This window comes from Phalacrocorax carbo, chromosome 11 (assembly GCF_963921805.1).
Source record: "Phalacrocorax carbo chromosome 11, bPhaCar2.1, whole genome shotgun sequence".
In the NCBI taxonomy this organism is placed as follows: Eukaryota; Metazoa; Chordata; class Aves; order Suliformes; family Phalacrocoracidae; genus Phalacrocorax; species Phalacrocorax carbo.
The window spans coordinates 11,827,518-11,855,299 of NC_087523.1; the positions used below are offsets into that span (position 1 = coordinate 11,827,518).

At 52.1% G+C, this 27,782-nt stretch overlaps 1 protein-coding gene across 1 annotated transcript; it reads left to right on the forward strand.

Annotated features, from left to right (window-relative positions):
* Positions 1-600: 600 nt before the first annotated feature.
* F8 (coagulation factor VIII) lies at positions 601-27,740 on the forward strand. Its single transcript, XM_064463101.1, has 26 exons — positions 601-1,101; positions 4,810-4,934; positions 5,234-5,356; positions 5,856-6,068; positions 7,116-7,187; positions 7,653-7,760; positions 9,709-9,930; positions 10,210-10,444; positions 11,503-11,677; positions 12,675-12,768; positions 14,301-14,512; positions 14,817-14,967; positions 15,115-15,324; positions 16,614-19,368; positions 19,683-19,848; positions 20,688-20,894; positions 21,470-21,698; positions 21,796-21,978; positions 22,185-22,301; positions 23,555-23,626; positions 23,915-24,000; positions 24,469-24,624; positions 25,436-25,580; positions 26,442-26,590; positions 26,910-27,086; positions 27,311-27,740. Exons 1-26 carry the CDS (start codon positions 950-952, stop codon positions 27,464-27,466), a joined length of 6,690 nt encoding a protein of 2,229 aa, XP_064319171.1. The 5' UTR covers positions 601-949; the 3' UTR covers positions 27,467-27,740.
* The last annotated feature ends 42 nt before the right edge of the window (positions 27,741-27,782 follow it).

Consider the following 27,782-nt stretch of genomic DNA (forward strand, 5'->3'; position numbering starts at 1 on the left):
ATCTTCTCTGAGCTGTTCTGCAGGACCCTGGGAAAAGAGGAGAAGGGTGAGGAGAAACTGGCAGGAGGGGGACTCCCAGGGATCATCCCAACTCTCTCCCTCCCATGTGGCTCAAAGCGAAGTTGTGAGGCTAAGTCATCATTGCTTGGGGTGCAGGCATGTGGGGACAGGGTTATACCCCACATATGTGCATGCCAGGCTATTTTCTCACCTCTAGCCCTGCCCCTGCAGATGCAAAGTGCCCTGCAGGCTTCCAGCACTGGGGGGCATGTGGCAGCCTCTCCTGCTTTGTAGCAATAAGCCATCTGCATCCAAAAGGTAAGTTTGCCCTAAATTGCCATTTCCTCAAGCTATGCAGGCTAGCAGGTACAGAAGGCAGCTGCTGGCTCCCTGAAGGACTCCAGCCCCAGGTACAAGCCCAGACTGACATGTGGGGGAAATAAAGGCTGCTGTAGCCTGGGCAGCAGCAGGGTGCTGGCCTGCAACCAGCTCTCCTCCTTCCCCTCTGTGGTGAGAGGGAAGGTGGGACCAGGCAGAGGCCGCACCTAAATTCCCCTTCCTCTGCAACCCTCCCTTTCCTCACCTCACTCCCAGATACAGGCCAGGACACGGAGCCAGCTGGGTCCTGCAGCGGAACTCACTGCCGCACTTGCCCTCCCTTTCCTTTTGTTTTTTCCTCTCCTCTTGTCACTGCCACCCCACAGGAAGAAAGGGAGAGTCCATTGCTCACACGCTTCTCTTTGCACTAACCTGCTTGAGTGATTCCTTTCCTGATGTCTTTGAGAAACTCTCCAGCACTCTGACTGAGCCTGTGGGTGCTGGCTTTAAATCATCGTCTCCTGTGGATTACAACATCTGGATGAGAAGATAGAGGCTTTTCCTTTCTTTCTTTTCTCATTCCTTCCTTCACTTTTCCTCCTGAAGCCAGAGCTGCTCCCAGCCAGCAGGCATGATGCTGGTGGGAGCCCTCCGTGGCCTTCTGCTCCTCTGCCTAGTTGAGGAGGGCATCAGCAAAGTCAGAAGATACTACATCGGTGCAGTGGAAACCACCTGGGACTACATGCACAGCGACCTGCTCTCTGTGCTGCAAGCACCTGCAGGGTAAAGCTCTTTCTATTGCAATTCCAGCACCCGCTACAGGTGTTCTCCCACCCTGGCACGCATAGCACTGTGAGCTTGGGTCCAGGCAGGCAAGCGCATAGGGGCAACCTGGCAGGGTGGGTGCACTGAGCTGGTGGTACAGCTGGGAGTGGGTGTTTCTGGGCAATGGGGAGCCACTAAGTGCAACCCCTGATAATGCACAGCGGACTAAATCTGCAGAGAGAGATGCAGACCTGCTCTGCACTACTGCTCTGTATTGCTTTATCTTAATGATGTTTGCCTGTGACCCTTTAAAGTCTGTGCCTGGGGCCAAGAGCTGGTTCTCCAGCCTGTGCTTTCTCTTCGGCTCTGCATCCTTGGAGCTTTGGAGATGTAAGGGGAGATGGGGTCCTATGCCTCCCTGCCTGGGGGCTACAGAGGGAGGTTGGCTGTGCCCCCCTGACATAACTCAGATCAGCAAAGGCTCTCCACTGTGTCTGCCCCTGGTAAAATGTAGCTTTAGTTATTTATATCTCTGTGTACATTCCATTGCTGGGGCTGAAATATTTCCTTTAGGGAATGAAAATAATTTTAAGTGTTTGGGCAAAGAATGGTGTTTGTACACAGTGACAGGAGGGAGGAAGGCATGGTGGTTTTGCCCAAATACTTTGGAGTAGGAAGGAAAAGTGGCAGTTGCATTGCTCAGGCATCAGGTTGGTGCTGTCTGGAGACACAGCTGTCTGGGACACACATGGCTGTGAATGGGGAGCAGAGATGGACAGCTACGTCCGCTGTGGATCAAGCCTTACCCTTTCACTCAGCCCTGCTGCCGAGGGTCTGTGCTGGTGCACTGTCAGCCCATGGCCCCATCTCAGACCCACACCAGCTTAAGCTGTGAGGAGCTGTGGTCAGACACTGGAAACCAGGCTCTGGTGATGAGCCAGGTCAGCCTGACTAGCTGCCATAGTCACTGTAACAGAGGTTTATTGGTTTTTCTCCCTTTTGGTTATTTCACTAGGAAAATTGCACACAGCATCCCCTGTTTTACAAATGCCCACCCTGCCCTGCTTTTACTAACATTGCACTTGGATCCATTATGCTATGGTGGAGATGAGGTCACTCATGCTGTTAATTCAACCCTGTGGCTTTCCATTTCGGCACTGGCTTTAATGACGCACTCGTGCACCATTTCTGACCCGGGAGTGTGTCAGGGACCTGGCTCTGCCCTGGGGACGAGTGGGGCATCGGCAGGCAGCCTGAGGTCACTTGTCCTTCTCTAAAAAGGGGAAAGATAACTTTGGCTTTCTCAGAGGGACTTGGTGGCATGCTCCACCCCAGAGAGGCAGGGCACGCCTGGGCAGCACAGCTCCCAGGGGTAGCCGTGGTGGGAACCCGGGCTTGCGCAGCGTGGCTGTTCCCAGCTGGATGATGGTGCCTTTTCACTGGCTCTGCAGCCTCAGCCCAGTTGTCCTCATGTGAGGAGGGCATAGGAAAATAGCCAGAATGGGGAGAAGGAGGATGCAGGAGCAAGCTAGGAGAGTGTGGCAGGAGCAGAGCTGCCACCAGAGCTAGGGTGCCTCCCAGCTGTGCATGGGTTATTTTCTGCTCTACCTGCTCTCCCTTGTGGTACCAGCATCTCATGGCAGCCCCCAAGGGTGCAGCTTCAGGCAGGACCTCCAAAACCCCTGTATGCATCCAGTGGTTTCTCTGGCACATTTATGGAAAGCTCTGCCAAATTAGTAGGCTATGGCACACCAGGACAGAGCTGTTTATGCCTTCCCATGATTTCAGTTTCTCTTCCTCCCAGACACAACCCTACCAGCAGGGTCAGAGCTGGGACCAGCACATCCTGCGACAGCCCCAGGGATCTCAGCTCCAGGTCAGCCACGTAGCAGCAGCCCATGTTTGAGTGCTTCAGCAGCATAGTGTGTTTACCTTGGCTGTCTCCCGGCTCTGAGAGATGAACAGATAGTGCAGCTAGCAGTGCTGATTGAAGGCGCCAGGAGCTTATCTCCCTGCCTCAGCCTCAGCTGCCCTTGGGGTAGGAAGTCCATGGGGACCCCAAGTGCAGAGGACCATCCAGAAGCGCTTGGATCAGATGTCCCTGCACTGAACTCTGCCTCCTTGTTCCCTGCAAAAGCTCTCAGGCTCTGCCGTGCCAGCTGGGACCTGGTGCTGAGTCCTGGTGTCACCAAGACTCCTTCTAGCCATGACCCCACATGCCAGCAAAATCCCCCTGGCTCCAGAGGATTTCTGCCTTGTTTACCGCAGAATTAGCAGGACCAGACCCTCATATTTCAGGGATGTCTTTTCAAAGCTGGGCTTTCTCTGAGTTAGAGATTAAGGCACAGCTTCCCGACAGTGGACAGCCCCTTGCCAGCAACCCTGCAGCACTGCCACCTCCCAGCATGGGGTCACCCTGGAGAGCAAAGCTTCGTCTGGACCCTACTGCCATTGAGCCAGGAATAATAGTGTCTTGTGGGCAAAGTCAGCTGACTGCAGTGGCCCTGCTCACTGGGACCATGTCTGCTGGGGGCTTCCTGCCAGCCTGAACGTGGGGTTATAGCTGTGGTGGGAAAGGCAGGAGCTGGGTGCACGTGGGGTTTCCATGGGTGCCTGTCCTGCTCTGCACCCAGGGAGGGTGAACCCTGCTCTCCCCACAACATCCCCTGGCTGTAGGTGGCTTCCAGCCGGCGGCATGGGGGTGAGTGTGCGTCGCCCTTTCCTAAATTTGAGTCACTCTGGCTCCTTCCTCTTCCTCTTGAGGAAGAGTCACAAAGGGAACCGCTGCTTGAATGAAGGCTGAGTCAGAGGGGGAGTGCAATCCTCCCCGCTTCTTCAGAGGGAAGAAAATACCACCTGGCTTTTGCTCCAAACAAAACAAGGCTGGAAACAGTCTGTCTGGTTACTGGAAATGTTCTCTGTTCTGGGGCTGATAAACCAGATCCCTGGAGTAATTCATGGCTTTGTTAACCTGATAAACATGCTGTATTCCTTCTGGAAAATGAATTTGTTAAGCCACTTACAGATAGAAAGTGGCCAGCAGAGATAAGTGGGAAGTAAAATACTTTCAAAGGCTCCTTTATCCTCCTGCTGCAAGGGGTAGTTTTGTAGGGGCTGGCTGTAAATCCCCATTTGGTCAGAAAAGAAATGAAAAGAAACATTGCTCAGACCTCAGAGCAAACTGTCGCATCCTGCCATGCAGCCTGACACCGTCTCTTTCCCAGGGGGAGCTGGGGAGGATCCTTGAGGTTATATGTGATGTGATGTGTCTGCCACACCTGAAGGTGCTGGGGATGGGGTGGGGGTGGCTGTGGGGCAGAGGCCACCAGGCACTGCTAGTGCAGCACACCCAGTGCCCCTGGTCTCTGCTGGTAGGGAAACATGAAGCAGGGCAAGGCAGGAGGCAGGAGGCTGGCAGTGATGCCTGCAGCTGTGCTCACTCCAGCTGCAGCTGAGTATGGTGCTGTGCCTCCTGCCCTTGTGTCTTCTTCCATTGTGACTAACACTGTGATATTAATCACTGCTATGTTGTCATCCATGAGCTGAGCAAAACATTTCCAAACACACCTGGGGGCTGTCAGAAAACCCAAAGGACACAACATAGTGAGCAATCTCTGGGGCTGGAACAATGCAGGCAAGCTGGCAGGGAGGGGTGGAAGAGGATGGCTGCTGCCCATCTGTGGATGGGGCTGCACAATCAGCCTTGGCTTTTCCTTCCTCCTGCAGCGTGCCAGGGCACCCAGGCCCACGGCCCCCCATGCCTGGTGTCCCTCCCCGGTACAGGAAGGCTGTGTTTGTGGAGTACCCCGATGCCTCGTTCATGCAGCCCAAGCCCAAGCCAGCATGGATGGGTAAGAAGCATCTGCAGTGTGGTGAGCCCTAGCTCTCCTTGACAGCAGCCAAACTCATCCTGGGCTGGGTGCTGGCAGCTCCTTGGCCAGAAATGGGAAGCACCTGGGTAGAGTCCCAGTACAGCAATGCTGCTGGGGATGCAGGGAGCCTTGCTGGTGCTGGAGCAGTTGATGCTACCATGCTATGTGAGGGACAACTGCTAATTGTGCAGGTGGGAAGCCTATACCCTTTGGGGCCATGGCTGGGTGTGAGCTGCCTGACCCCAGCTGCCTGACCCTATTGTCTTCCCCTGCTTCAGGTCTCCTGGGTCCCACCATCCGAGCAGAAGTCTATGACACAGTGGTCATCACATTTAAGAACCTGGCCTCCCGTCCATACAACCTCCATGCCATCGGGGTGTCCTACTGGAAGGCGTCAGAGGGTGAGTGGGGCAATAGCCAGGTGCTGCAAGCCCTTGTGCAGCACCTCCCGCTCTGCTGCCTGCCTGCCAGGAGGGAGCACATCCTTCCCTCACGCTGCTATTCACATCCCTCTATGAGGACAGCCCCAGAGATGGCTTAGCCTGGCAGAACAACAAGACCATGCCCAGCCCAGCAATGAGCTGATATACGCAAACAGTCCAGAGCAAACCCATACCAGTTACAGAGGTAATACAAAGGTTAAACCTGAGGTTGGATGCTTAGGGCCAGGAAGACTGTGCATACCAGCATCAGGGCAGGTGGCGGGTGCCCAGCCCAATGAGTCTCCAGCACAGCTCTGCTCACTGCCCTGAGACCAGCCGTTGCCAGTGTGAGTTGGGCTGTGCCTGGGGGCTGGGATGGGGAGAGGCTGTGCTCTGGGTTGGAGGAAGAGGCATTTCTGTAGCCACAGTGTGTTAGGGATGAACCTGCAGTGACATCTGGCTGTTCCTTTGGCTTTAGGTGCAGGGTATGAGGATGAAACCAGCCAGCCAGAGAAGGTGGGTGACAGGGTGGATCCAGGGAAGACACACACATACATCTGGGAAATCCAGCAAAACCAGGGCCCGACAGATGGTGACTCATCATGCCTGACCCACTCCTACTCCTCCAACACCGACAGTGTGAAGGATGTCAATTCTGGTTTAATCGGAGCCCTGCTCGTGTGCCGACCTGGTAAGGACAGCACAGGATGGGATGGGTCACATGCAATCATGAATTGAAAAGCAGAAAAATCAAAGATGCCTTCCAGAGGCTGAATATGGCAGTGGACAGCACCTTTGGAGTCTGGCCCTTTCCTCGAAGAGTCCCTTCCCCATGCGGGAGCCAAACATTTTCAATTTCATTGCTGGAGAGAAATCAGTTGTTTCTTTCCTTTGCAAAATTTCAGACCACAGATGAAATCATCTACCTTGTATCTGAACCTTATCTACCCATAAGGTGAACTGGTATGGAGGAATAAATGTTTGTCTTTCTTCAGAGCTTCACCAAGCTGTGATTGTTCAGTGTCAGCCAGGGTGCTTTGCCAAACAGGGTTTTGTCAGAAGAACTAGAGGGAAGTGTGTAACCGCAAGGGTTAAGAATCAGGCAAGAGAGAGACAGGACACCTGGGGCGCTGCCCGGTGCACAGTACCTGTGCCAGCTCTCCTTCCTTCAGTAAACATGGAGGTGATGAAATTCTGACTGTTAATACTTGCTGGGTGCGAGGCACCAAGGGTAGCTGGGGTGGGATTTGTCACCCCTGGTTGAGCCACCTCCTGAAGGCCTCTAGTCCAGACCCCTTTCTAGTCACTGGAGAGGAATGGCACGAGTCACCTCCTCCCAGGGCACTGTCTGCAGGCTCCAGTGAATCACCAGGAGCAGTTTCTCCACTGACTGAGCAAAGCCTTGATGTTTGTGTGCATCTGTGCAGGAGCACAGACAATGGCGTGGATGAGGTGGCTAGATAAAATGGACTCTTCTGGGTGACTAAGTGGATCCTGAGAGCCTGTGAGGGGAAGGCAGCACAAACTGACCTTTTGATGCCTTCTGGGGCAGCTGCCTCTCAACCATGGGCTTTTGGGGACTGCAAGGCTGGAAACAGGGCTGTGCCAGTCATGACAAAATCAATCCACAGCCTGGCCTTGATTTACCAGTTCTTGCAGGGCACAAAGGGAATTCCCTGGGGAGATGGGCATGGCGCTTGCTGACCTTTAAAGAGATCCATCCCATGGCATCTTGCAGGGACCCTGGTGAGCAATGGGAATGAGGATGCGCAGCAAGAATTTGTGATGCTCTTTGCAGTGTTTGATGAAGGTAACTACCCTGTTGACTGGTGGTCAGACCCTGAATCGAGCCTGGTCTGGGGTACATGCTTTGGCCATGGTGTGAGTGCAGCTGCTTAGCTCCCACACCGCCTCCCAAGGGTTGGAGCCTTGTACAGCCCCACCCCAACCAATGTGCTCCTGGTGCAGTACTGCTACTCTTTCTGTGCCCCAGGTGCAGGGAGCTTGCATCCCCCCCAGCTCTCCCACACCATGCCCTGGCCTTGTTCCCATCACACTGGCTAAGGCTGAGGGGGAGTAATGCCCTGTCACATTCAATAGTCACCACTTCATTCATGCAGAGCTGTGGCCAGGCCTACTGTGGATTTGCAACAGGCACCACATATCTGACCTCCCTGGATTTTCACTTTCATACTGTTTCACCCCAGTGGGAAGGTTTCCTTTTTCTTTGAAATGCTCTCAATTGAAAGCTGACTGCATCCTCCTTTCTCCACAGGGAAAAGCTGGTACTCTGAGCCTGGCTCCCCAGGAGCTCCCCAGACCCTGCCTCATAACAGGACGGAGATGCACACTATCAATGGCTACATCAATGGCTCACTGCCTGGTGAGTACTGATGTGCTGGGGACAGGGATGGAGGGCATGGGAAGTGCTAGGAACAGGAGTGTAGTCAAGGCTGTAAACTCAACGTAGCTTGTGAAAGGATGTGAGAAGGGATATCAAGAGGAGTTTCCAGGTGATGGATCTGTTAGGCTGTGTTGACCTCAAAGGGGCTATCACATCTCAACTCCTTGATCAGCCTTGCCCATTTACAGTGGGGCAGGACCTGTTTCTGGCTGTCTGTGTTGCCAAGTGCAGCTGACCTCCTTGGAGGTCTCCAGGAATAGTGCAGGTAGCAAAGAGTTTAATCTCTTGTAGTCCTGTGAATGAGGCTGGAGGTAGTGTTGAGGGAGAAATTCAACTCTTACTACCCTGGATCTGACAACACACCTCTGTAGGATTTGCGGAATAGAATCAGAATCATTTAGGTTGGAAAAGACGCTTCAGATAATCAAGTCCAATCACAAACCTAACACTGCCAAGCCCACCACTAACTATGTCCCTAAGTGCCACATGTATACATTTTTAAAATACCTCCAGGGATGATGACTCAGTCACTTCCCTGGCAGCCTGTTCCAATGCATGACAACCCTATCAGTGAAGGAGTTTTTCCTAATAACGAATCTAAACCTCCCCTTGCACAACTTGAGGCTGTTTCCTCTTGTCCTATAATTTGCTGCCTGGGAGAAGAGACCAACACCCACCTCACTACAGCCTCCTTTTAGGTAGTTGTAGAGAATGATAAGGTCTCCCCATAGCCTTCTTTTATCCAGAAAAGCAAAATAAAAGGCTGTTTGTGGTCTCAGTGAAGAAAAAAGTTGGCATTTTCTGATATTCTTCTGGGAGAAGTTCTAGAGCTGCCTGAGAGTGAAGAATCTCCAAGGCAATCTGGGAAATATTGTCAGGAGAGTCAATACCATCAGCAGCCTTGGTGAACCACACCCTGAAACCTCCCACCTGGGTCTGGCCATTCTCCAATAAAAGACAAAAGCAAAACTGCCCTCAATTCCCTGTCCTGGTGATTCCATGGCGCTTAAGAGCTGAGTAGACCTCATGGCCAGCTGCTGTGTCTGCACAGTGGGCTTCTCCTCAAGAAGGTATCCACATCCACCCAGGAACCCCCTGTCTGGCTGTGTGACCTGGCCTGAGAGGTGTCTGATGGAGAGGTAGCAATGGAGAGCTGGGGGCCTCAGGACGGAGCCTCCACCCTGTCTCCTCTCCAGCTCTTGAGATCTGTTCCAGTCACCTATTGCACTCAGTGCCAAAAACAAGTGCTTGACTCTGTATTTGACTTTTTTTGGCTTCAGCTTCCAGGAACTTGTTCTTGTTATTCACTTCCCTGCTAGATTACAGAGCCCTTCAGCACACACTAATTTGTCCCCAGGAAAATATTTTTACAATGCAGTCAAGTCCTCTCCCACTTCCTAAGCACACTGAGCTCTTTGAGTCTTTCCAAGGAATGAATTTTCTCCAGCCTTCAAATAATGCTGGCAACCTCTCTCTGCCCTTTTTGGGGTATTTTAACTACTGCTGAGGACATGTAGGAGTCCTTCTGCAGTCACAGTGTTTTAGTATCAGACTTGTCAGTGTTGTGATCAGACAAATGGTTATTCTTGCCAGTTCTTGATTCCCCTGTTTATTGAGCCAGAGAGAACACCTACTTCTTTTGCCACTGCATCCCGCTGTGACCTTCCATCAGCATGCCTCCCAAAGCCCTTGCCAAAGTCCCCCACTCTGTAAACCTAGCTTTATCTCAGGGGGATGATGTGGCCTGCACCTCTGCTTTGCTCAGACAGTCCACATCGACATGTGACTTCTGCAGTTTGAAGCCACCACCTTTTGGGGCAGAGGACTCTACCCAGCCCGTGTCAGGCTCTGAGTCCATGATACCAAGAGTGTGGACAAGGGATGGACACGGTGCTGACTCCTGAGTGCTTTCCTTCTCTCCTGGCAGGTCTCACACTGTGCCTCAAGAAGCAGGTCCACTGGCACGTGATTGGGTTGGGCACTGGGCCAGAAGTCCACTCCATCTTCTTGGAAGCCCACACATTCCTGGTGAGAAGCCACCGTCTCAGCAGCCTAGAAATCTCCCCTGCCACATATCTCACAGCCCAGACCATGCCAGGAACAGCTGGCTGGTTTCGGATGTTCTGCCAGATACCGTCCCATCAGCAAGGTAACCTTATTCTGCAAGAGCTTGGGGGAAAAGAAGTTCAGGGAATGTCCCAGGCTTAGGGTTCTGTGCAGTGCTGCATCTCCAAGGCCCCTCCTGCTCCATAGTGTTACAGCCGCATGCACTCTGGCCTGTGACCAGGATGGCATAGGTTGACCCATGTGATGGCCCATTTCATGGGGAGAGTAGCTGTGAGGACATCTCCCAGGCAGAGTCTGGGGGAGTGCACGCCTGTGCTGGCATGTCAATGTGACCCTTTTTGCCCGGCTTGTCTGAACCCAGCTGGCATGGAGGCCATTGTGAAGGTGGAGGAGTGTATGGAGGAGCGCCTGGTGAAGATGGGGAAGATGTCAGATGAGACAGAGCACATGGATTACCCTGAAGAAGATGAGGAAACTTACCATGTGATCCAAGTGCGCTCTTTTGCCAAAGAGAAGCCTGTGACCTGGACTCATTACATTGCAGCTGAGGAAATGGACTGGGACTATGCCCCCGTGAAGCCAGCATCTCTGGACAGGTGTGTGCTCATAAGGCTGCTCCTCGAGGCAGCCTTGCCAGCTCTTCCCCTTTTCCCCAGAAATGTATTTCCTTTATGCCCAACTTGGACAATTTTCTTCTTCCTTATTAACAGTAACAGTATGGATGGAGGGCAAGGATGGTCTTGGGGAGACCATGGGAAGGCAGGACCTGGCTTTGCTCTGTTTCACCAAATGCCCCACAGAGGCATTTGTCTCTGGGGCATTTGTCTCTGTCACCCAGGTCTCTGGGGTCAGCCCCTTCTGAGCCAGCTGCAACGCCTGGTGACCCTTCTCACCCTCCAGCCAGGAGGCCCTGCACAGCCAGGGCATGTGCCTGCAAGCCCAGAGTGCGGGTCTCCTTGCCCTGTCTGGAAGGACCTGCTCTAGACAGCAGAGGCAATTAGCCCCTGCTGCTGCCCCACTTCTTGGAGGGAGAGGTGATGCAAGTGTGATATCTCAGCAGAAGTACCTTAGTCAGCACTGCATGGCAATGACGCTTGTCACCAGTCCTGATGTCACTCTGCTGGCACAGGCTGTGTGGGCTGGAGCTGGCTTGGTAGCAGAGTCACTGGGTTCTGCCTTAGATGGGGATCTCAGCCAGCGGTCACTGGAGCAAGGCAAGTGGGACAGAAATCCCCACCTGCAGCCTCTTGCAGGGTAAGCCAGAGGAGGTGTCCTCTCCAGCTTAGGGCTGGCCTTGCTTCTAGGTTGATCAAGAAGAGGCAGCTGCTTTGTTGCCTTATGACCACATACTGGGGGTATTCCCTAACCCAGGACAACCTGTCATGCTCTCAGCTCTCACAGTCACCACTTCCCTCCAAGACAGCGCAGTGTCAGCCTAAGGCTGCAACTGTGCAATCTAGTTGAAGCTTTCTCCATTAAAGCAGCACTGAATCACCTGAGATGTTATTCCCCAGAATGCACATTGTGATTGCCAGGATGGGTGCACTGGTAGTCCCCAGGCAGCTGTGTAGGTCCTGAGATGATGGAAGGTCTTGCTCTTGTTCCGGCAACATCCCACATGTGGCTGTTTGCTCTTTCTTTGCCTTGCCTGCAGAAACATCACGAGCCTGTTTCTCGAGGCTGGCCCTCAGCGGATCGGTTCAAAGTATAAGAAAGTGATGTTTGTGGAGTACGAGGATGCAACCTTCAAGAAGCGCAAGGTGTCAGAACAACTGGACAAGGGAATTCTGGGGCCTGTCATTAAGGGGGAGGTTGGAGATCAGTTTAAGGTAAGAGAGAGATTGTTTTCCACAAAGAGGGACTGGAAGGAGAAACTTCAAAGCTTGATACTCTTCCACCTAATAGCTCTTGGTTTGTGGCTAAGGTCTGACATAAGTCCTTGAGGTGCTCTGTCATTTTTGGTAATGCCCAAAGTTCACCAGAAAGGCTGATGTTACTGAAAGCTAAAGCTAAATACTCTTGATGAGAACAGCAGAGATGCACAGGATAGGATGTGTCCCAGTCCCCTTGATTTGACTTCATTGCAGGCATCTTAGGAATCATGTGAATTAATCCATGACACATGGCATCCAGCACCTTGCTCTGAGGCAGGAGTGTCCTCTCATCCTCCACTGTTCTCTATCTGTGTGCTCTTACCATACAGTATTGGGGACTGTCCCTTCTGCCTCCCCAAGTGCCTCTACTGGCCATTTGACTTTTTTGCTGCTAGGAGGAATGGCGTGGTTTCCAGGAGCTTCACATTTCTGCTCCCTGCCTGGGGTTCCCTGTGCAGTTGTGGGCACGGAGGTGAAGGTAACACCTGTGGCAAAACCCCAACAGAGCCATTTAGAGAAATAAATGAAGGGCTTCATGCAGTGAAGTGGGGAGCACTTTGATGCAGTTGACTGCTGTGCGTACTTAGTGTCTTGGTCCTCTGAAGCCTCCTGGACTGACAGACCTCTTCTGTATCATAGGCAAAGGGAGACTAAAGACAGCAACTTTCCCTTTAATAAATCTGATATTTTCATGCCCACCCTAAAATGGGCACCTCCCAGAAAGGTGGATGGTGTACACTAGTAGAGAAAAAACCAGTCATTTCTTCTATTCTGACTCTCACTTTGTGGTCCCAGACATATCTGGGTGCCTCCCCATTGGACTCTGGCAAGTAGCCAAACCCAGAGCACCGCTGCCCAGTGTTTCCCTCCCTGTGTGGATACTGAGAGCAGCCTTGAGGGCTCACAACATTCCAAAAGCATTAAATGTTCCTGCTGGCTGTCCTCATTTCAGATTGTGTTCAGGAATCTGGCAAGCCGACCGTACAACATCTACCCTCATGGTCTCACCAGTGTAAGGCCATACCACGCCATGAAGCAGTCTCAAGGTAAGGCAGGCCACAAGAATTTGGGACATCACTTGGCCACTGCCATTCTTCTGGGCCAGGAGAGCTTCCTGCAGCCTGTGGTAAGACTTGTTGTCCAACCCATCCACCCAAGCACCTGAGCCCTGCAATCCCAGAGATGATGATGATTCTTGGTCCATGTCCCCGTTGCTGCCATGTAACCCTGTCTTTAAGGAAGGCGTGGATGATGGCTAGAAGAAGAGGCATTGTCAACCAGGGAGCTGGGACCATGTTGTTTGGTCCATCCTGGAGGCCTCCACTTTCTGATGAGGCAGGAACCACCCTGGTGATCCTGCCTGTGTTTGCCAGTTTGCTTACAGTTCTCATTCCCTGGGCTCCCCACTCCCCTGCTTTAATGTGGGGGATTAATTACGATTCAGACTCTCCCCCTCGCAGCTTTGCCACTTTTGGTCTGGGGTTGCTGAGTTACCAGGTCCCTTTCTCAGAACCGCTTTCATTCCCTGTGGGCATTCTCCCAGGATCATGACTTGTGCAAGGCCATTCCACACCCCATCAGGGCAAAATCATGGCACATCCCCCTCCCCTCCTCCTCTGCCCTTTCCGGTGCATCACAATGATGGGATCAATTGCAGAGGCTGGAGCAAAGCTCCTCTGTTGCTGCAGAGGTGGCAGAACCAGGATGGCAGCCGCTAAGGAGTTCAGCAAACTAGGTCAGCTTTGTGACCTGTTACTATCTAAATTAAGGTTTTCCTTCAGGAGTCAAAACGGAAAAGCAGCCTATCAGCTGGCAGGACTAAAGGACCCAAGCCACACAAGGGAGTTAGGAGCCCTGTCCCTGCCCCTCTGTCATCCCCTAGGCAGGCATGGCTCACCAGATTTGCCAGCAATTCAAGTTTGTGAAAGTATGGTCCTGGAGCCACAGGGATGATGTTCTTTAGGGGAGTGTAATTAAAAAGACCTACTCCTAGCCTGACTGACACATGAGCTTTGCAAACCATGCTCTTACAATGGCTCAGCTGGGCACCTGGGGCAGAGAAAGGTCTAAGGCTACGACAGTGCAAGATCCTGCTGAATGCTCAGAGGATTTATCTGCATTTCAGTTTTCCTTCTGTTCCTTCCAGATCTCCTCCTTGCTTTTCTCATGATCTAGCTGTATTTGCTTAAAAATCTATCTTTCCTTGTTTTGTTTTTCACAAATTTCAGCCCTCCCCAGCTCTACCTTCATCTGTAATCTCCTCTAGGCAGCCCAGAGACCAGACACAGCTGAGACTGGGCAAATTTTCCAGTTTGCAGGAGTTTCAAGGGCTTTCAAAATCAGGCATATGCCTCTCCATCCTCAATTGGTCCCAGAGGCATCTTTTGTCTAGATCATCTTTCCATGCAAGCGTGTGCTAGCAGCCAGTGTGCCATCCTGGGGTGGGCATGGGTTTGGGTAGTTTTCTGTGCAACTTGTGTGGTCAGGAAACCTTCCTGAGCTCTTTTAAAAAGCAGGGTCACCCCTTGCAGGAGCAGCCCAGACCTAATTGATCTGCCCTTGGGCTGTGTGTTGCCAGATAAGGATGTGAAGGACATTCCTATCCCCCCTGGCCAGTCATTCACCTACAGCTGGAAGGTCACCACTGAGGATGGGCCAGCGCAGGCGGATCCTCGCTGTCTCACCCGTTTCTACTACAGCTCCATTGACCCAGTCCGAGACATGGCCTCAGGCCTGATTGGGCCCCTCCTAATCTGCTTTAAGAAGTCCATGGATCAGAGGGGAAATCAGGTGGGTCCTTCCTTTGTTGCCATGGCTGCCAGGCTGAAAGGCCGGAATAACTGTGGTGTGTGAAATATTTGGGTAAAACCAAATTTGTCTGTCCTGTTCTCTTCAACCCTACCATCAACCCCAATGCCCCTGCCTTCCCCATCCTCCCTTGCATGCTCTCTTCTCTCCAAACCTGGACTCTTAACTCCTGTGAAATAACAGTAAGCTGTTCCCTATGCACCCGTGCTAAGGCCTGGCAGCTACACTGGGCCCTGGACATGCTCTGATCAGATGAAGAAGAACCAATTCCCTCTCCATTTTCCAGATAATGTCAGACAAGACAAGGTTGGTGCTGTTTTCAATCTTTGATGAGAACCGTAGCTGGTACCTGGAGGAGAACATCAGGCGGTTCTGCACTGATGCAGACCATGTGGATACCCAGGACCCCCAGTTTTATGCCTCCAATGTGATGCACAGTGAGTGCTCTGCCAGGGGTTCCCTGCAAAGCCCCAGAAGACACAGGCTTACCCCTGCCCCAGGGAAGAAGCAGGGAATATGCAGCAGCTTGGCAGCCATGGGGGAATCAGGTCCTAATAAAATGTTTCACCCCTGCTCTCTTCCAGCGATTAATGGCTTTGTGTTTGACAACCTCCAACCAAAACTCTGCCTGCATGAAGTTGTGTACTGGTATGTCCTGAGTGTTGGGGCCCAAACAGATTTCCTCTCCATCTTCTTCTCTGGAAACACATTCAAGCGCAACATGGTCTTTGAGGATGTGCTTACCCTTTTCCCATTTTCTGGAGAAACAGTCTTCATGAGTTTGGAAAAGCCGGGTTAGTAACATGGGGTATTCTATAAACCATGGGCTTGGCATCACAGCAGAGATAAGTAAGCACCTCCAGCCAGGTCTCTGGTACCCAATCACATTTTGGCAGCCCTCAGAGCAAAGGGATGCACAACCTGCTAGAACAGCAAAGTAAGAGGCAATGATTAAGTCCTTCCAAAGCTTAAATCAGAGAAAATATATTACTGTATTTTATTTCATTAAGAGGGTGTGTTAAGGTCATACATCCTGCCAAGCCAGTAAGCTGGCTGCAGCAACGTGAGCCCCATGGACCTTGCATCTGCACCCTTTGCTCCAAGCTTCGAGGTCAAGGGGAGCAGTAGCGCTGTCCCTACTGTGGGTTCAGCTGCTGGTCACACATCCCATTTATCTACACACCTTTGCAAGGACAGAAATTGCAGCCATGGAGAAGTCGTAGGAAGGATTTGCTTCAGAGTTTGGTTTTATTTCTCCCTACTCAGCATTTCTTCCTTAGTGTTTGCAAAAGCGATGTTACCCATTTCCTCACTCACAGAGGAAACACAGAATTTACCATGTGATTGCAAACTCTGATATGATGGTCACGAGCACTGCACCCTGAGCCAAGCTGACAGGGTTTCTAGATACCCCAGGAAGCTTTCTAAAACCCAGCCAAACATTGCATCCGTTTGGGCTCTGATTTTTGCCTGCTGATCTAAAGCAGGCAAGCAGCTCAGCCAGCAGCAGATGACAGCTCTCTCCAACGTCAGAGCCTGGTTATTACACACCTCCTCACCCACTCTTGGCACCTGGAGAAGAGGCACTCACTGCAGGGAGCAAACACACTGGCTGGGGATGTGAGGAAGAGGCACCCTTTACATTTCTTCCTCCCTGAGTGGGAGAGAGGTGATGACTGTGTATTTGACAGCACCAGAATGTCTTTGGGGGTGGATTATGTAGATTACTCTGCTGCTGGCAATAATGCTGCAGGCTCTGTGGGTTCTTGGTGCATTAACTGTTCTCACCAAGCTATTGTTGGAGCCTTGTGGATGTGTGTAGCTCACTAAGCTCTGGCAGGAAACACCAGCCCTGCTGATGGTTCTTGTCAGGACTGCCTCTGATGTTGCCATCAACCCTGACGTCTTGTGAGTCCAGCTGTAAGATACTCTAGGGATTATGAAAACATGAAATCACTACCATGATCCAGAGGCTGCCTGAAAATATAGGTTGCATTAGCAAGGGAGTGGCATGGGAATGGCAGCTTTCCTGATTTCCTACTGTGGTGGGCTGAGGGTGTCCTCTTGTCCTCTCTTGAGACAGGTGTCTGGATGCTGGGGTGCCTGAATCCCGAGTTCAGAGACCGAGGGATGCATGCCAAGTTCACAGTCTTGCAGTGCCAGCATGAGCAATACCCTGATGGGGAAGATTATGTAGATTTTGAGGAAGAGGAGGATGCCTTTGACTTCCAACCCAGGGGCTTCTCTAAAAGAAAGAGATGGCACAGGCCATGTGTGAATGAGCAACAGAACAACATCACCTCTTCCAGAAATGAGACAGAGAAGCCAAGATCATGCTTGACAGAACCCATCCATGGGGCTCTCCTGAGCAATGGCAGGATTTCTGATCCCCTTTCCAATGGTACATCAACACTTTTAGGAACAATCCCACATCCACCTGAGATTTCCATATCTTCTCTGCCAGAGACAAACTATGAGCCAGTGCCTTATGAATCCCTCCTGGAAGATGAAGGAGAATTGCCAAAAATCATGAGTCAGGATGAAGGGTTTGGAGGTCTCCCCCCTGGAGAACACTTTGCAAGTGTCAGTGGAAGGGTCAATGGTACTGTGAACTCAGGTCAGCAATGGCTGCACCAAGCCACGCCAGCTCCAGACGATGCTCTGGCAGGAAAGAAGGCGACAAAAATCTCAGAGGTGCAGAAGCCAGTAAAAAGGACAATGGTCCAGTCTCATGGTACATTTGAGATCCTGGAAGGAGAGCCTCAAAAGACAACTACTCACGCAACAAGCTTGTGGAACACAATTGCTTATGCTACTAGCAAAGCTCCTGTTCAAGAGAACAGGAGCTCTTTTCACCAGAATGACCTGGAGCGCAATATGGGACTTCAAGACATGTCTTTGCTGGGTGCTGAGGACAAGTTGTTAAGAGGGGCTGATAAAATATCTTTAAATCTATACAAGTCAAAGGAGACAATCAATACAGAATTGTCTTTAAGTACTGATGGTAACTCTTCCTCTGCACTGCACAATCCTTCTGTATCTTCAGGTGAGACAGAAGACAACAGGACTTCTCATGCTGTTCACAGTCACACCAGAGAAAGCAATTATTCAGCAAATGACCTAGATGTGGAAAAAAGACCTCATGAAGTGGTTTCACAAGGTTTTTATAAATCTTTTGAAGGGAAAAATGTTTCTTTCTCAGACCTGGGACCCAGAAAACCTGTACAAGAACAAAGCCTCACAGATGAGAGTAACTCCTTGCCTGCAAAAATTGGCACAGAACAAGAAGCCAGTAAATTTGCCGAAGGCACAAGCCTTCTAGAAACCACCTTTGCACACACCAATGACCTTGAGCCTTCCAGCTATATAATGATGGAAGAGAGGGATGAATTAATCTTGGAGGAAGTGTTTCAGGATGCTACAGCCGCTAAGGAATTGCCAGAGATGGACAGTCTTGCCTTTCCTGAATTGAATGTCATGGCCAATGATACAAGGCCATTCCCAAATGCTTTCTTAAACAGTCCTGAGCAGTTTCTGAGACACAGAGCTATAGCCCCGAGCATAAGTGGCTCCAACTGGAGGCCTCGACAAGCCAGGTCATTGGAGAGCAGAGGCTTGATGCGTGGTCTGGGTCTTCCCAACACCAGCTGGCTTGGCAGCAGGGAGCCCCTCTCTGAGGGTAACACACCAGAGCAGGATCTGGCCAGCCAGACCCCTGAGACAGCAGTGAATAAGAAAACCCCAAAGACATGTGAACCTCATTTCCCTTTGTGCAGCGCTCGCTTCAAAAAGAGGTCCCTGATATCAAGAGACACTTTGCCTGAGGTGATGGTGGCCCAGCAAAGCCTGGAAGAAAAATCAAACGTGGTTGAAGGGAGACTACACCCGGGCAGGGATGCTCCACAGGCTCTGCTTGGAGATAGTGCTGATGAGATGCACCCTGAGGGGAGGCCAAGCACGGATGGCCATGTATGGAGCAGCAGTGAGGGGGCCCAGCACAGCAGACACTCCTTCCCCATGCAAGCAGCACTGGGGAGCAAGGCAGCAATGGCAGAAAGCAGCTCAGAAACACAAGCTGCTGCTGTGGCTGCAGACCTGGCCTCAAACTGGGACCTGGTCTCCCTGGGGGCAGCAGAACACAATGGGGGCTTGCAGAGCCCGCCTTTGCCCGAACAGCAGCTGGGCAGAGGTGCTGTCCTGGGGGCTCCTGGGAGCAAGCAAGCTCAGGGGAGAAGCCAGATGGAGGAGGAGACAAACTCTGTGGAGCAGCTGGGTCAGTTCAGTCCTCAGTCTCAGCAGCTCAAGGCCAATGCCACGGAGGACTACATGCCTGAGACCACATCTGGGCAAAGCCCAGAAGAAATCCCTATGAAACCAGCTTCCGAAGAGAACTATTCCCTGTCTCCCAGCAGCCATGCTCGCAACCACAGTGCTACCAAAACAACAGCCAAATATGTGCAAGCCAGTCCAGACAGATGGCAGGTACTTGGTGGGGAAGATGGCCTCAGAGAAACTGGCAAGAGAGAGGGCCAGGGCCTAGGAGAGTCCCAGGAGGATGGGGAAAGCACAACTGGGGAGAGCAACCATGCCCCAGCACTTAGGGAGAGACTGGTTCTGAACAGCAGAACCCATTCCAACCCCTTGAGGCCAAAGGCTGACAAGCCAGAATATGATGAGTATGGTGACACAGAGCAGACCATGGAGGATTTTGACATCTACGGGGAAGAGGAGCATGACCCACGCTCCTTCCAGGGGGAGGTACGGCAATACTTCATTGCAGCAGTGGAAGTGATGTGGGAATATGGGAACCAGAGACCCCAGCACTTCCTAAAAGCCACGTAAGTGTGACTGTCCCTCATGTATTTCTCCTGCACTGTGTGGCATGGCTTGATGCACAAGTTGGCATGTCCTGGCAGGCAGGATCACAGGTCTATGACTGTATGACCTAGCCAAGCAGCCCAGGGGATGGATGCTCCCAGCTCCTCCCCTGCACCTGGAGAGTTTTGTAACTCCAGCAGCCTTGAGCTTCTTTGCAAGTGGGTCAGGGATGCTCTAGGCTCTGCATCACCCTTGCCCTGCAGCAGCCCTGCCATGGCTGCCTTCCCTATGGGACAGTATCACCTGATTTGCTTAACTGCCCTCCCCCCAACAGGGATCCCTGGAGCAGCAGGAGGAAGCCTTTCCGGCAGTACCGCAAGGTGGTTTTCCGAGAGTACATGGATGATTCCTTCACGCAGCCACTACTGCGGGGAGAGCTGGATGAGCACTTGGGCATCCTTGGGCCGTACATCAGGGCAGAAGTTGAAGATGTCATCATGGTGAATTGAAAGTTCCCATTTCCTATAAAAACTGAAATCCCCCCATTGCTGGCTGTGCTCAGCCAGGAGTGTTGAGGTGGTCCTGCAGGCTCTGCAATGCCTGTGGGTTCACCTTCAGTGTTCAGGGGCAGGAGCTACCCTGCATGGCACGTAGACGACACCATGTTGGGAGGCAGAGCCACCATTCAGAGGGACCTCAGTTGTTAGAGGAATGAGCCAGTAGAAACCTCAGAGCGGTCAGCTGCAAAGCCCTGGATCTGAGACAGACCCAATCCCTGTAACAGCACAGCCTGAGCAGCCCCTGAGCTCCATGGAAAGCCTTTTGGGTGAAAGGATTGTAAAAAGGATAATGAGTTAAGTGGGGTTCAGTACAGCATCTTTGGGTGCTCTATGTGAGGGCAGGCTCAGGTTTCCCTCACCACCGAAGGTCCTTCAGCACCTACCTAAGTCAGAGGTGAAAGGTTCTTCACCAAGCTCAGGACTCATACGCCTGGAGGAGTTGCCCAGTTTTCACTGAAGTCTTTAACAGGATGGATTCTGCACCTTTGGGCTCCAGAGACAGTAGTGTAGCTGACCTTACTCCCACTGAGCAGGAAGAGGGCCTCATCCTGCTGACATGACCAAGATGCACTTTCCACTGGGGATTGCACTGCACAGCCAGCTTGTGGTTCGGCAGGGGTTGGCCACTGCATGGGTCCCAGCTGGAGGTCTGGACACCGGAGGCATGGGTGCCTCCTTCCTGCCACATGGCTGGATCCAACCCCAGGGTCCAGGGCGCTCTCAGTGCTGCACCTAGCCTCCTCCCGCACTACCTTTGCTTTGCCTTCCCTCTGGTGCAGGTTACATTCAAGAATCTGGCCTCACGGCCCTTCTCCTTGCACTCCACGCTGCAAGCTTATGAGGAGACGCAGGGTGCAACACAAGGTGGAGAGGTAGTGCAGCCTGGTGAGCTCCGGAAGTACTCCTGGAAAGTCCTGCCCCAGATGGCACCCACCACACAGGAGTTTGACTGCAAGGCCTGGGCTTACTTCTCCAATGTGGACCTGGTAGGTGGGAGCCTGCTCCATGGGACATCCCAGGAAGGAGAGATGGGCAGCACACCTGGGTCAAGGCTTTTCCTATGATGCTGTGCTTGAAAGCAGCCTATGGCTGTGTAGATTCTCAGGTGTCTAATACAGTGACGAATGCATGCTGGTGCTTTCTCTTCTCTTCCCTTCCCTTCTGTCAATTGGGTATTTCCCCCTTTCTCCAGTTGTACTAGCTTATGAGACATGTAGGGAACTACCATTCTGCTGTCCCTTACCCCTCTGCCAAATCTGGCTGAATTTGGCCCATGGGTTCCAAAGTTGGGGGGGGACACATTGGACAGTCAGACACCACTTGTCTTGAAAGCACATGCAAACACTTGATGCACAGCCTTTCTGAGCAAGGGGCAGAGTGGGGATCGTCCAATGAACACAGCATGGTCTTCCCATCCTGCATGTGCCATGCCCTGTGCACAAGTGGGAGCCAGGCCATGGATGCAGCCAGGGTCACTGCTTTCCTCACTGCTGAGCCACTTGCAGATGTCAGTGCTGCCTCCCCCTCTGAAGCAAACCCTTCTTTCCTGGTTCCCTGGCAGGAGAAGGACCTGCACTCAGGCCTCATTGGGCCACTGATCATCTGCCGCCGCGGGGTGCTGAGCTTTGTTTTCAGGAGGCAGCTGGCTGTGCAGGAGTTCTCCCTGCTCTTCACCATCTTTGACGAGACCAAAAGCTGGTACTTCCTGGAGAACATGGAGAGGAACTGCCACCCTCCCTGCCACATCCAGCTGGACAACTCTGACTTCAAGAGAAACCATTCCTTCCACGGTGAGGACCCTTGCCCTTGCCCTTTCCATCCCATAGTCTATACTGGGATGAAACAACACTGGAGCCTTGAGTCACTCCTGACCACTGCCTTCCCCAGCCATCAACGGCTACGTGAGTGACACACTGCCTGGGCTGGTGATAGCTCAGCAGCAACGGGTTCGATGGCACCTCCTGAACATGGGCAGCACTGAGGATATCCACTCCGTCCACTTTCACGGGCAGCTGTTTAGTGTCAGGACTAGCCAGGAGCATCGCATGGGAGTCTACAACCTTTATCCTGGTGAGATGCAGCTTGGGCACCGTGCACACCCCAGGTACTGGGGCTTCATGTCCATACCCATTAGGAAATGCAAAGCCTGCAGAGGGACAACAAGGAGGGGAAATGGATCTGGAAGAGTATGACTCTGTGTCTGTACAGTGCTTGGCACTGTGGCATCCCATTACAGCCAGTAACTCCCCTCTGCTCTGCTCTCCATTCCTGGCCAGGTGTCTTTGGGACAGTGGAGATGTGGCCTTCACATGCTGGGATTTGGCGGGTAGAGTGTAAAGTGGGAGAGCACCAGCAAGCCGGGATGAGTGCTCTCTTCCTCGTGTACAACCTGAGTGAGTAATCCTCTTTGCATCCTGGCCTGCTTGCTGCCATGGCCACAGCCAGCATGTTTTTGAGCTCCCTCCCCCAGGACTCTCAGCATTTCCCCTGGGGTGGCCCAACTGGGGTCTTCTGGGTTTTCACTCTGAAAGTAAGTCACATCTTCAGCCCTTGCTACCCTATACACCCAGTAGAGAGGACAGAGTTAGGGACATGGCTGGTGTGAAGACTGGGAGACCAGCTTTATTTGCCTGCAAATATTTGCTCCCAGAGCTCTTGTTTTCCTAAACTGAGGGTCCCTGGACCTCCTGTAAAATGCACTTACCTCAGCAACTGCATGCACACACTGGTGCCTGCCTGCACTGTTGGGAAGGTATGGTAACCAGCTGCCTAACCACATATCAAGAGGTAAACTGAGGCACTGAGTGATGGCAGGAGACAGCGAGTGACACTCCCTGACTACAGGTTGCTCTGATAGAAACAGCCCAAGAACAACTGCAAAATTCACAGGAAACCTCTTACTGCATTCATCCCAGAACAACATGTTTCTACCTCACCATAAGTAAGCACTAGGGAAAGTGGTTTATGAGAGTAGTATTTTATCACACAGTGACAGTCTCTCTCCTCTTCCAAAGGGATTATTAACATCAGCCAGAAAATGTTTCCATAAGTTAAAAATCTGCTTAAGATTTCAAATTTTCATTTTTGCCAGAAGCATTTGCCATGCAGCAGAGACACCAAGATGTGACAAGTCACTAATAATAACAGTTATTATAAGAGACAAACAGCCCTGTGCTCAGCAGACCAGAAGAGAGACACAGAGAGACAGGGGTATCAGGCAGACTTCCCGTTAGCCACATGATATTTGTTTTTAAAACATGCTGCCTAGCAACAAAGAGGCCCAGAAGCAAGATGTGGGTATAAGGAAGAGACATTGCTGAGAGATCAGGACACGGGAATGACAGATTGGGGGCTCAGGGACAGAAGTTTGGCAAGAGGCTGCTGTGGCTGATGCTGGGAGTTCTCTGCTGCTGACATCTGAGCTGGGAGCAAGAATTTCCAGCACCCCTAACATTTTGGGATGGATGTGGAGGCATCTGAAACCTACCACTTGGTGTGAGACAAACAAACCTGGGGGCTCCTGGAGGCTTGAGACCACCTCCGTGAGCCTGGAGGTTGCTACCCAGCCTAAGCTTTTCCTTCAAAAGCCTTGTTATCTAATTAACTCTCCCTGGTTTTTGCCCTCCTTCTCCCTGTTTGGCTGCAGACTGCCGAAACACACTTGGCCTGTCCTCGGGCCACATTGCAGACTCTCAGATCACAGCATCGGGGCAGTACGGTGAGTAGGGGTTGTTGCTGCAAGGAAGGCAGGTGAGGTTGGGGCAGCTACACTGGGTCCCTGGCAGAGTCCTTTCTCCATCCACGCCCATGTCAGAGTCCCTCTTGGGACCTAGAGGTGCCTTCCCACATGTCTGGCCCATTGTGTCAGTGCTCTGCCATCCTGTACATGGCTACTAAACCCTAGGGTGATCCTCAGGCCTCATCCTGTGGATGGACTTCTCACTGCCTCAGGCTGGGCAGCACCAGAGGCCAGCAGCACCCTCATATCCGTGTGCTCTCCTCACAGGGCAGTGGGCTCCTTACCTGGCCAGGCTGGATAACACTGGCTCCATCAATGCTTGGAGCACCGACCGCAGCAATGCCTGGATCCAGGTAAGGGTGGGGGCTGGTGGCACCACTGGGGCAATTTCAAGGGCATGTTCATGGCTGGTGCACTGTGCAGAAGGACCTGCACAGATGGCCAGTGCCTCCCCAGCTATGTCCTGCTATTTCCTCTGCTTCCCCTCTGGGAAGGGAGCTCTGAGATCCTAATGGAAGTTGGTCTGGCCATTGTTGCTGCTGGCCTGACCTCCCGATCCATCCTCAGTGCAGCAGAGGAATCACTTGATGGTCCAGCTGCAGCATTGGATTGTGCAAAAATCCTCCAAAGACCAAGTGAGAACAGCTCACCCCTGCCCTCTCCCAGCTGTTGACTGACTTGTGCCCTTATGAATGACTATTTAAATTATTTTCATAAGCTGTGCTCAGTTATGAGGAAGCAAGTTGCACGGGTTTACAGTGCATTGGCTGAACATGGCTTGGATTTTCCATCAGAAATGAATCCCTGACTTTCATTCTCAGGTGGACCTTTTGCATCTCATGATTATTCATAGCATAAAAACTCAAGGTGCCCGACAAAAGTTCTCCAGCCTTTACATCTCCCAGTTTGTTGTCTTCTACAGCCTTGATGGGCAAAGGTGGAGGAAATACAAGGGGAACGCCACCAGCACCCAGATGGTAAGGTGAAAGGGTCTTGAGGAGAGTGTCTTCCCAGAATGGGATCTCAGGGTGATGAGGGCTAGGGAGCTCTGTACACAAGGCAGAGATCTCTTGAGCCCCTGAGATATTTGATTAGGGCAGGAACAGTGAACATTCGTTGCCAGGATGACTGAATCGCAGATCACAGATCTGCAAAGGACTTGCTGTCTGTGTCCATCTGTCTCATTTTAAATTGACTGAGCTATTTCTTTCCACCATCCCAGGGGGCTGTGAGATCTGCCGCTTAATGTTATGTTGCATGTTACTTAGAGTTAGGCATGAGATTCTGCCTGTATAACTTTTTTGACCCCAAAGGCAAATTTGGCTTTCTAAAGCAGATGTGCAAATGCAGATGGTTTGGGGGATCTCTACTCATTAGGAGAAAACATAATCTAAATATGCATAAGCTGATCATTCAGTGGGAAAAGATAAGTATTGAGAAAAGTCTCCATCATGTACACCAGCCGTGGCCAAAACTTTTCCCAGGTTCAAAAGTCCCAGGGCTGACTTTTTTTTTCTTCTTTTTCTCCCCTCTGGTAAAAATATAAAAGCATGTTCATTTGCATGGACCCTAAGATTCTCCTCCTGTTTCTTAGTGGTTCACCCTGATTTGGCCTATTCACACTTCTTCAGTCTGAATCACATCTCAAATAATTTCCCTGAGCTGCCCATTCTTTTGTGAGGATAGTGATAAGATACAGAAGTGCCAGACAGAAATGTTCTCCCAGTAATCCTTGTTCTGTCTAGCTCATTCCACTGATACAACAATCTTTTCTCCCTTTCCCTGCAGCTGTTCTTTGCAAATGTGGATGCAACCGGAGTGAAAGAAAATCACTTCAACCCTCCGATCATAGCCCGGTACATCCGCATTAACCCCACTCACTACAGCATCCGGACCACACTGCGTATGGAGCTAATTGGCTGCGATCTGAACAGTACGTCCCACCTCCAGACACCAAACACCTCAGACGGGCCCTGATCCAGTGGGGTGCTGAGCACCAGCTCCACGCATTTCAGGGGGAAGGAGGAGTCGGGAGATGGCATTGAGATGTTGGGGCAACAAAGCTGGAAAATCTCATTATGGACTTAGAGATAGCAATACCAGAGGGAGAGCGTGGGACTAGCTCTCGTCACCACTTTTTCCTGAACCACCAGGAACCTCCAACAGCAGCTGAGCTGATAGCTGGGGAGCTGCTGCCTCAGTCTGGGGGAGCAGGGAATAAGCAGAGACAGACTATTGGCTTTTCCTCTGGTTTTGCCTCACCAGGGTGAGACTGCTTTGGCCCACAGTGTGACCTGGGCAGTGGTGCTCTGGGTTCCTTTCTTTAGCTTCACACATCAGCAGGGTGGACTCTCCAGCAGCTACAAGCAGCAGCAGATGTGCTGTCACCCCATGCCACAAGCCTGCCAGCTGGCTCTGAGGCAGCTGTGCCCAGGCACACCTGATCACACTGTGTGCAGGATGTCTCCCTGCCAGGTATTCTTGTCCTTCCCCTGGACACAGGTTCTCCTTATGTCCTGGCAGATGCACAAATTCTTCACATTCCTCCTAGATAAAATCTCCAGGGCGAAAAGAAGGTGGGACTAGTGCCAGGTGTAGTTTGGCACTCCCCAGCCAGAGCCATGCTGCGCACAGGGACCCTGAGCAGTGCATGGACCATGACACTGCAGCAAGGCACCGGAGAACCTGTAACCAGGGGAAGCGCATGGAGGGTGGCTGAAGCAGTGAGCAGCCAAAAGGCATCTCCATGATGGATCTGTTCCCCTCTTTGACATGCATCGCTCCTCTCTTCCAGGCTGCTCCATGCCCCTAGGAATGGAGAACAGAGGGATCCCTGATCAACGCATCTCTGCATCCTCCTACAGCACCAACGTCTTCTCCAGCTGGTCACCCTCCCATGCCCGCCTGAACCTGCAAGGGCGGACCAACGCATGGAGGCCAAAGGTAGCCCATGCAAGGAGATCCCCAGGCAAGCAGCTGGGGCTTGGACAGGCAGGTGGGATCCCAGCAGGCAGGCTGGGTGCTTGCAACCTCTCCTAGCCATGGCTGCATGGGGAGTCTGTACAGTCATGTGCACCGTGCAAGCTGCCTGTGCACAGGCAGGAGAGTAGCCACATTGATTTAGCACCCAGCAGCTCCAACAAGATGCCTAGCAGGGCAGATGAAGCCCAGGACTATGTGTAGGGCTATCTTGGCTTCAGCTGCAATGAACCTGTCGTTCTCATTGCTGCTGAAGGGTTGAAGGCAGTCTGTCCTTCCCCAGAGCAACAGCCCCAGCGAGTGGTTGCAGGTGGACTTTGAAGTAACCAAGAAGGTGACTGCAATCATAACCCAAGGTGCAAAATCTGTCTTCACCCACATGTTTGTGGAGGAGTTTACTGTCTCCAGCAGCCAGAATGGAGTGCACTGGAGCCCGGTCCTGCAGGATGGCAAGGAGAAGGTAGGCAGAGCTGCTCCGTGGCCAGAGGCAGCCCATGGCCACCCACTGGGGCAGCAAGCACAGCCCTTGGCAGTAAACATGCTTATAGGATTTTTTGCAAAAGCAGTGAGCTAGGCTGTGCTTTTCCTTCCTAAAGCATTTCCAAGTGGTGCTTGTCTGGGTTGGTCATGGGCTCACTATACCAGCAGAAGAGAGTGCACCCCTGATTTCTATCTCCTCTCCAGATTTTCAAGGCAAACCGAGACCACACCAACACAGTGATGAATACCCTGGAGCCCCCCATCTTTGCTCGTTATGTGAGGATACACCCCCGTCAGTGGCACAACCACATTGCCCTGCGAGTAGAGTTCCTCGGCTGTGACACTCAGCAGGAGTACTGATGGCTGCAGGGCCAGGCAAGGGCAGCACTGGCCCAAGAACCATCATCCAACCAGACACTGAACTCTCACCAGGGACAGAGGCAGCCCTCCAAGGCCCTGGCTGCCCCTGATGCTGGGGAGAAGGTGGCCTGCAGAGCTGTTGCAGTGGCTGGCTCGCTATCAGCTTCTTCCTGTCCCTCACCTACCAGATGCCATATAGTCAGACATAATGCTGAAGAATTAAACAGTAATTTTCCAGTGTAATGCTGAAGAATTAAACAGTAATTTTCCACTATCTCTCTGCACTTTCTCCTCTTCTCCAGCCTTGGAGTCCCCA